Here is a 9620-nt window from a genome sequence, read left to right on the forward strand (position 1 = left end):
CCCTGGACTGCTGTGCCTCATTAGTCCCATTTGGTTTTATGGAGCTGTCCATTCCCTGGTTGAACGGTGAACCTCAGAAGTGACTTCACCACTGAGCTAAAAGGGTGCCTGGGGGCCATACTCTCGGGAGTTCTCCAGTCTCTTTCAGGCCAGTAAATCTGATCTTTTGTATGTGTGTTAGAATTTTGTTCTACATCCTTCTCCAGCTCTGTCTAGAACCCTCTGTTGTGATCCCTGTCAGAGCAGTCAGTGGTGTAGCCTGGCACCATCTGGCTGTACTGGACTTGGTTTGGTGGAGGCCGTGGTAGCTTTGTGGTCCATTAGTCCTTTGGACAAATCTTTTCCTTATATCTGGTTCTCTTCATTCTCCCTTGCTCCTGAAGGGGTGAGACCAGTGGAGTATCTTAGATGGCTGCTCGCAGGCTTTTAAGACCCCAGACGCTACTCACCAAGGTAGAATGTAGAACATTGTCTTTATAAACTGTGTTATGCCAATTGAGCTAGATGTTCCCCAAGACCATAGTCCCCACAGCCCTCAGCCCAGCAGTTCAGTCTCTCAGGGAGTTTGGAAGTGTCTATGGAGCTTCCGTGACCTTTCCTTGTCGATTTCTGAAATCCTGTTATCTTCTGGATTTCTAATTGTTGTTTTTGTATGATTTCTAGTTGTGTATTTATTTTAGCATTTTGTTCCTGTATTATTTTCTTGAATTCTTCAAATTTTTTGTCCGTATTTTCCATGAATTTGTCTATTTTTTCATTTTTTGTCTGCTTTTTGCTTCAACTCTGGGATAATTCTGAATATTAGAGATCTGAATTCCCTATCAGTTATGTCTAGTGCCTTTTCTTCTACTGGAAGTTCATCTGGTGTTTTATTTTAGACACCTACTGGAGCCATCCTGTCCTGTTTTTGTAAATGTTTTAATATTGTCTGCTGTCTTTGGGGAATTCAGTGGTTATTTTCCTCATTTACTGATTGTAGACTTGTTTCACCTTGCTTTTTTGTTTTATTTGGTTATGTGTGAGCAGGCAGGCTGTGCGTTCTTTGTTGTTTGCTCGTCTGTGGGTTTGATACTTTTCACCTCCTTCTCCAATGGGCAGGGTCACTCACTCAGGTATGGTACAGCAGGGCTGGTCTAGCTGAAGGGGAGTTGCTGGAATGGGTTGTTTGTGGCACATACTAAGGCTGACAGTGCGGACCAGGAATCAGTGCTGGGAAGGTTCCAGTAGGGCGTGCCTGTGTTGCTTGGGAGTGTGATGTTCAGAGCACGGTGTAGGTAGGCAGGAAGGAGAGGGTAGATTGTGATATATGGAGCTAAGATGGGTATGGGAAAGATGAGAGAGAAGAGAGAGGAACAGAAGCCAAAAACATACACACAAACAAACAAGAGTGCTAAGGGAGCTTGCTATTGGAGTGGAGAGGTGAGAGACTGAGAAATGAGGAAAAACAAAAAAGAAAAAAGAAAAAGGGTAAAAGAAAAAAATGAATACGTAGAGAAACTGGAAATGAAGACAGACAAAAAAGCAGTAAGAGAGAGAAGAAAACAAAAACGAAACAAACAAACAAACAAAAAACCCCAAAAAAAGAAATGCTCCCAGGGATGTCCCTGTGTGTCTCTGCAGAGTGAGGAAGTAGCTTTCAAGCTGCGTGACACTTCCCAGCTAAAAGGGGCTCCCAAGCCGAGAAAAGAAAAAGAAAAAGAAAACAAACAAACAAATCAAAACAGAACAAATCAGAGCAAACAAACAAAAAAGCCCCAGGGGTTCCACCAGTGTGGCAGCACGGGCCAGGAAGCAGTCCCACAGTCAAGCAGCACCTTGCCGCCCCTTAGGAAAAAGCAAAGATGGTGCACAGAGCCAGGCACCCAAGAGAAAGGAGGGGGAGGTGGTAAGAGACAAGGAAGAAATCCAAGAAGCGGAAAAAAGCAACACCAGCAGCCAACAGAAAGCACTCAGGGAGCTGGCCAGTGCTGGCGGGTGGAATCCAAGTGACACCAGGGTGCTTCCAGGCCAGGAGACTGCGGCTGCAGGAAGCAGAGCAGGCTAAGTGGAGGGTGAAGAAGGGTGGGGGGTGGGAAAGCCTATATTGCTGGTTACCGGTTGTTTTGTCTCCTGCTGAAAACTCCTGTGAAGCTGTTTTCTCGTACCCCATTTGCTGATCTCTGATAGGAGTCCAAGATGGTGGATCCGTGCTGCGGTAGCTGATAGGGGACCTCTGCATGTATCTCTCCTCGCTGTCTCTTCTTGGTTTATTTCCTATTCCATTCGGTGCTTGGCTGAGTTCTTTATCTCTTCATTTGATGCATAGGGTTTCAGGATTGATGTGTGACTGTTTTAGTTTTTCTGCTGTTTGCTGCAGAGGGACAGCTTGGTGCTTCCGACTATAGTGCCATGTTGCCCGGAAGTCTGGATATATAATTCTTGTCTGGCAGTTTTTTCCTTCAAGGCTTTATATATGTCGTCCCATTGCCTTCTTGCCTGCATGGTTTCTGCTGAGTAGTCCAAGCTTAGTCTTATTGACTCTTCTTTGTAGATGACTTTTTGTTTATCCCTAGCCACTCTTAAAATTCTCTTTATCTTTGGTTTTGACAAGTTTGATTATAATATGTGTTGGTGACTTTCTTTTGGGATCTACCTTATGTGGGGTTCAATGAGCATCTTGGATAGATATCTTCGCATCTTTCATGATATCAGGGAAGTTTTCTGCCAGCAAATCTTCAACAATTCTCTCTGTATTTTCTGTTATCCCTCCTTGTTCTGGTACTCCAATCACTCGTAGATTATTCCTGTTGATAGAATCCCACATAAGTCTTAGGGTTTCTTCATTTTTAAAATCTTTTTATCTGATTTTTCCTCAAATAAGTTGGTGTCAAGTGCTTTATCTTCAATCTCACTAATTCTGACTTCCATTGCCTCAATTCTGCTCCTCTTTCTATTCAGTTGTCTAATTCTGAAATTTTATTGTTAATCTTCTGGATTTCTGATTGCTCTCTACGGATTCTTGTAGCCTGTTTAATTTGTCATTGCGCTCTTCTCTAATCTTTTTAATTTCCTCTATTGCGTGTTCCGTGTTTTGCCTAATTTCCTTCCTGATATCTTGAAGAGTTCTGTATATTAACCTTTTGTATTCTGCCTCTGGTAATTCCAAGAAATTTTCTTCCTCCGGAAAATTTTCCATATCCTTTATTTTAGGCGCTTGCTGAAGCCATCGTGGTCTGCCTCTTTATGTGATTTTATATTGACTGTTGTCTCCGAGCCATCAATAAGTTCTTATATTTATTTTATGTTTGCTTACTGTGTTCTACCCGCTTGTTTTGTTTTGTTTTGATATGCCCAAGTAGGCTGCTCATGTGAACTAGCCCACTCACTGGTGTCCCTGAAGCTCCAACGTCCTGCCACCAGGTGGCCAGACCCGCCGCTGAGTATGTGAGCCCAGGAGTCTGCCCACTCCTCCTGTATGGATTCAGCACAGGTGTCCAGGTATTTGGTCACCAAGTGTGTTGTGCAGGCTCTCACCTACAGTCCTAGACCGGCATGAGTGATTGGTGTAGGCACAGGCATCTGGCTGCAGCAGGGGGGACACATGCTGAGCAACACAGGGGGCCAAAGGCCTGAATGTCCAGGAGGAAAGCATGTCTCTGTTCCCTAGGGCGTGTAGGTGGGTGGGCTTTGCAGCCGGACTATGAGCACCCAATATGTTGGCTGTAAGGACTGGGGGGCACCTCTTATTCTTGTGCCCCACTGCAGGTGGCTAGGTGGTGTGGGTGGAGCCACCAATCCTCAGGCCCCTGATGCGGGTGGGTGAAGACCCTGCTTAATGGGCAGAAAAGTGTCAAATGGCATGAACCTGCCACTTCACAGCTGAAACAGTTGAAGTTAGACTTCAGGTATATACCCTGTTGTGCTGCGGTAATGAGGGCCTACGCTGTTGAAATGGGCTCACACAAGTCTATGCAGGGGGAAAGGCACTCAAAGCCTGCGGATCCCTTATGCCTGTGCCCAGGCAAAGGAGCTGTGCCTACCCTGAATTCCTGGCTTAGGGGAGCCAGCAGATTATTTTTTCCCGTTTGGTAATTTGTTCACTCTCCAAGGCCAGCAGAATGGCTCAGGGCATGTTACTGGTCCCACTTCTGGCCCAGGGGACTTGGTAATTGCTGAAGCTGGTCCTGGACCCAGTGCAGAGCAGGGAGTGGGGAGGTAGATGGGAGAGAGATTTTTCGCAAAGTGGGGTGTTTTTGATCCACGCGGTAGGCCATACTCAAGTACTTATTTTTTGCCGATCGAGGGCTGCTTCTCACTGATTCTGGATGGCTGAGTAGACTCTCTGCCACTGGGTCTCTCTCGGTGTGGAAAATGCCTCCTGAGCACTGCTGCTTGCCTGCTTCACTGAGCACCAGGAGCTGATCAGACCTGTAGGGCTCAGGCTCTCACCCAGTCAGGTCTGACAACTCCTCGCTGCTTCCAAACCATCTCTCCCTCCCCCTGCCAAAGTCTGATTCCTCAACTTTGCCTTTGATGTTCAGGGCTCCTAGATTGTCATATATAGTCAATTCACTTGTTTTTTCAGGTCTTTGTTGTGAGAGGGACCACAGGAAGCGTCTGACTACTCCGCCATCTTCGTGCCGCCTCCACCACATTTCTTAACATTGACCCATTCCTATATTTCTGGAAAAAAAACCCAGTTGGTAATGGAACGTCATTCTTTTAATGTATTGTTGGATTTTTATCTCCTAATATCTTATTTACAATTTTTGCATTGCTGTTGAAAAGTGAGATTTGTCTTTAATTTTCTTTTTTTTCTATTATATGTTTTAGGTCTTGGCATCATGTCTTGAGCTTTCTGAATCGGATTTCAGCCTTCCTGTTTTTTCTACATTCTATCACAATTTAAATAAAACTGAAATCTGTTCCTTAAAATCTTGGAAGAGTAGTGCTTTTTAAATTATAATACTAATCAAAACGTAAAGTCTAACTCCAAACCTGCAGGGGTGGTTGTTGTTAGCTGCCACTGAGTCGACCCCCCACTCATGGCGACCCCATATGTTACAGAGCAGAACTGCTCCATAGGGTCTTCTTGGCTGTAATCTTTACGGAAGCAGATTGCCGGTCATTCTCCAGCAGAGAGAATGCAACCTTTTGGTTAGCAGCCAACTGCAAACGGCTTGTGCCACAATGTATCAAATACTAATCAAAATGTAAAGTCCAACTCAAAACCTGCAGGTAAGGTAAATGAGCAACATGCACCTCTACCCAAGATAAAAGGAAGTAGTTTAGATATAACGTAAGCCATGTTAAACATGGCTATGGGCTGGATGTGGGCATGGACTGCCAATATGAAACCCTATGCAATCAGCTCTTTAAAGTCAGGGACCACGTGTTACACGTGTTTGTATCCCCCACTCCATGCCTAGGATGGTGCCGTGTGGCACTGTGGTTGACAGCATGAACCCTGAGATGGACAGTTCCCTTCACTTACTATGTGACTGCAGGGAGACCACCTCCTCCCTATGGGCCACTGTCTCCCCATTTGTACAATGAGAATCAAGGTAGTAAAACTTACCTTTAAAGGTTATCCTCAGGACTAAATGAGATAATGTATGTAAATGGTGTCACAAAAACTATTTTTAGGGGGTACATTACACTACACTTACATTTATCATTGTCATTATTTATTTTTCCCCAAATGGAAATAATTTTCTTTCTGATTATAAAAGCAATAGATTTCATTGCAAAACTGCAGCCAAAAAGCAAACACAAACCAAACAAACACAAAAAATAACAGCAACAACAAAAAACCCAACCATATTGTATATGTACAGGATAATGCTGCATACAGCTTTACAGCCTAAACATTTTGCTTAGTAACATACTGTGGGCATCGATTCATTAACTGCAGTAACTAATGTTAACAGAGAATCCTTCACCTTCCTGTGACCATAAGTTCCTTTTCAGTGGCCACAGGCCGTATCCAGGTGTAGATGTCTAGTGTGAAGACGGTGCTGGCACTGTTGAAAATAGAAGTCAGGGAGGACATGAGAGAGGCCCACAGTGAGGACACCATCAAGCCACGTAAGCCTGCAAGAGAAGGACAGTCCCTGGGCCTCCGGTCTCTGGCTGTGCTAGGCGAGAACAGAGGCCTCATCATGACATTTTCTCCATGCTGAATTTTCTCCTACAAAATATTCAAGTGTTATTTGGAGTGGAATGTATTACATTTGTCCTTGCTTTGTGACAAGATTTAGTAGTTTCCTGCTGTGTCTTTATATAATGGGAGTTTGTCTCTCTTGAGTCGTTACTTTGTGCTAGAATGTATCTTCAGGCAATCGCCCTGATCTCCCTGTAGCCCTGTGTGAGGGATACCACTGCTGTCCCCTTTACAGATGAGGAGCCAGAGGCTCAGAGATGGCTCAGTCTTCAGGCAGGTGATGTAACTCCTTGTGCCTCAGTGGGCCTAACAGCACCGACCACATAGGGCTATTGTTGAGATTAAGATAAGTAAGGTAGATGAGTTAGCACAATGCTCAGTACAGAGCAGGCACTCAACCAATATTAGTGATAAACAACTATCTAGTATGATTACCTGGGATGCTGCCATGCCACAGTGACCCCAACTGCTCTGCCAAGAAATGTCTTTTCTACAAGTGGACAGGAGAGCCTGAGGGTCAAAAGGACCCTGGATTACAGCCAACTACAGTCATGCCCCCACTGTGTTCAATGGCCACTCCGGCAGGCAAAATCTAAGATCCTTTGATGTCCTCCCTTCCACTGCCCTGCAGCGCGCTCCCGTGCACCCTTTTCCAGAGGCTCATCTGGGGAATCTGGACACCTGCTACCAGAACTATGGGGTGGTCAGGATTTCCCTCAGTTGGAGTCCACTGATATCATATTTGATAGAATAGTCTCAACTTCTCCAGCCTATGGATGTCACTCTCCCATGTTCTCCAGAGCTAGTACAAAGGTTTTTGCTTAAATACTTGTTCTTTCATTTTAATGGAATGTAAGAGAAGGGGAGCTCAATGCACGGGCTCGTTGTCATCTCACAATGAAAGGTATCTCTCTGTTGGGTAACTGCTGGTTTACCCGCCTACACTGCTGGCTAGTAAGCAATTTGAGAGCAGGATGAGACTATCGTGGTATTCTCCTGGCTGAGAACAATGCCTACCAGAGTGTGGAGCCCAGGAGACATTTGCTGAGTGAACGAATGAGCAAAGGAACAAGGTGAGCAGATGAGCTTGTTCACAGGCCATGCCTCTGAGAGCATATACTCCATTAGTGCATGAGGAGTGAAGAGAGGGAAGGCCCAGCTCCTTCCATCAGGGCAGACAAGGCTCCCTCTCCAACTGGCCCCAAAAGTCTACATTTCCACCCAGAACCATGGGTCAGTCTCAGCCCTCACGCCCAATGGCCCAGGCTCCAATGGGGACACAGATCAGAGGGCTCTGTGGCCCTTGATGGTATAGTCCATTTCTTACCGATAGGTATCAGCTCCTCCACCAGGACTGGGTAGGCAATGTGGCTGCAACCAGTTCTGGTGCCACAGTGCTTCAGACATTCTGAAGGCACAACACAAGCCACTTTATCTGCAAAAAGAGATGGCAGTCACACCAACATGCTGGCCTCAGAGTGCTCAGAGCTGAGTTCAAGGGAAGGGAAAAAAAATAAGAACATTAAGTGGACAGACCCTGAGTGGCCCACATGGCTGAGTGCTCAACTACTAGCTGAAAGGTTGGTGGTTCAAACCCACCCAGAAGCAGCTCAGAAGACAGGCCTGGCGATCTTCTTTAGAAAGGTCACAGCCTTGAAAACTCTACGGAACAGTTCTACTTTGCACACGTGGGGTTGCCATGAGTCAGAATCAACTTAACAGCAACTAACCAGTATATTTGATTGATTCTTGGTGTACTGTTGACAGCTCCAATTGATAATCCTATGCTCTTTTCAGGAGCTTGCAGAGGATGAAGGACTAGGAGACAGGCACCAGGAGCCACATGAATTGAAGCTTCCACCAGTTCACGGTGTGATCTAAAGCAAGTCACATGCCCTCATAAGTCTTTCAGTGATCCCAGTCAGGTGTTAGCAAACAATTATTCTTCCACATACTAGTGTGTGAGCAACTCATAAACTTACTCCCTTAACTCTGATAGAGGTGGTATTTCAGAATATTTGGGAAGAATTTTTGGACAAAGGGAAGTAAAGAAGTGAACATACTATGACCCTCAAGAACATTAATCAGGGATATAAAGTTGCTGTTGTTAGCTGCCATTGAGTTGATTACAACTCATGGCGACCCCATGGGTGTGCAGAGTAGAAACATGCTTCACAGGGTTTTCAAGGATTTGACCTTTTAGGAGTAGATCATCAGACCTGTCTCCTGTGGTACCTCTGGGTGGGTCTGAACCACTAACGTTTCAGCTAGTAGTCAAGCACTTAACCATTTGCGCCACCCACGGACCTTAGGTCACCCTACATAGCACAAAAGGAAGCAGGATACTTCCCAGGTTTATGGTAGAACATGCTATTTTACTGGGGACAGCTACCTAGCTTAAGACGTGATTGTCAAACATCTTAAGAAGGAACGTAAAGACTCCAGGGGAAGGCTGCAGTGGCCACCTGTGTTCATTTGCCCACTCTCCATCCCCCTGCTCTGGTAAGCAGACCTCAGGCTCCCTTGCTGTGGTGTGGGTGGCACCGGGAGCCAGCCTGGCCATTCTACACATTCCTTCCCCTTGGCCACAAAGATTGGTCCATACAACTCAAGTGTGTTCACTGAGACTCATCTGGTATCTTTGCTGGAATGATGAAAGAGAAAACACTCTTTCTGTTGGGGCTGTCCAGCTCGTGGGACCATATGGCCTGAGGGTGACACCAGCTTAGAAAAAGGAGCCAAGATAGGCACACTGGCAACTGAGAGCTCCAACAAATTCACCAGCCTACAGGAAAACAAGGTTTTCAGACTCACACCTTAGCCGTATCCAGGCCCAGCTCTGGCTGGGAGAGGCTCTGAACCTAGGGGCAGAAGCATTTGGGTCACTGAAAAGCATCCTTCACCGGGAGCATGGGCAGGTGCCAGAGCTGAGTGATCGGTGGGTTTCTGGTTTCAGAGCCCTGGCACGTGGAGAGCAGGTGTGTCCCTCTGTGGGTCTGGCCATCTCTGAGGACCAGGAAGAAGTGAGTGCCGGCCTGTCTTCCCCAAGGGCTCCTGCCAGAGCAGCCCATCCTCCTCTTACTCACCTCTGGGTCAGAAGGCTTGGAGTTTGGTTCCTGCTCCCAGTGCCACTGGAGAGAGGAGCCATTCCTCACTCCACTCCCCTCCCTCAGTAACTTCCTTTCTAGAACCCAGATCTGAGATGCACTGCCAATCTTCCTCCTCAGTGAGTGGGGACAGGTCCCACTGTGCGGTGGGGAGGCACTCTGAGCTCTTGAAGAGCATGAGGCCTCGTCTCTAACACACGAGGAGGCACCACTTGGGAGCCCTATGAAAATGCTGCTTGGCGACAGAACACCCTATCTGGGCATGCTGTAGCCAAGCATGTCTCTATACTGAGACCAGAAAGGGATGAGGGTCAAAAAGAGGTGTGTCTCAGACTGAGTCCAGTACAGCTAGATGGTGCCCGGCTACCACC

The 9620-nt window shown here is 46.4% G+C and overlaps 1 protein-coding gene across 1 annotated transcript in view; it reads right to left on the reverse strand.

The window, feature by feature from the left end:
- LOC101347204 (sodium/glucose cotransporter 1-like) overlaps positions 1–9620 on the reverse strand; it is a 128501-nt gene that overhangs the window by 43974 nt on the left and 74907 nt on the right. Inside the window, exons 10-11 of the mRNA XM_004386212.3 lie at positions 7470–7577; positions 5922–6072 (exon numbers count right to left, since the gene is read on the reverse strand). Of these exons, the coding sequence (XP_004386269.1) occupies positions 5922–6072; positions 7470–7577 (259 nt within the window). The remainder of the gene's footprint in view (positions 1–5921; positions 6073–7469; positions 7578–9620) is intronic.

The sequence above is a fragment of the Trichechus manatus genome, unplaced genomic scaffold (genome assembly GCF_000243295.1).
Source record: "Trichechus manatus latirostris isolate Lorelei unplaced genomic scaffold, TriManLat1.0 scaffold00157, whole genome shotgun sequence".
NCBI lineage: Eukaryota > Metazoa > Chordata > Mammalia > Sirenia > Trichechidae > Trichechus > Trichechus manatus.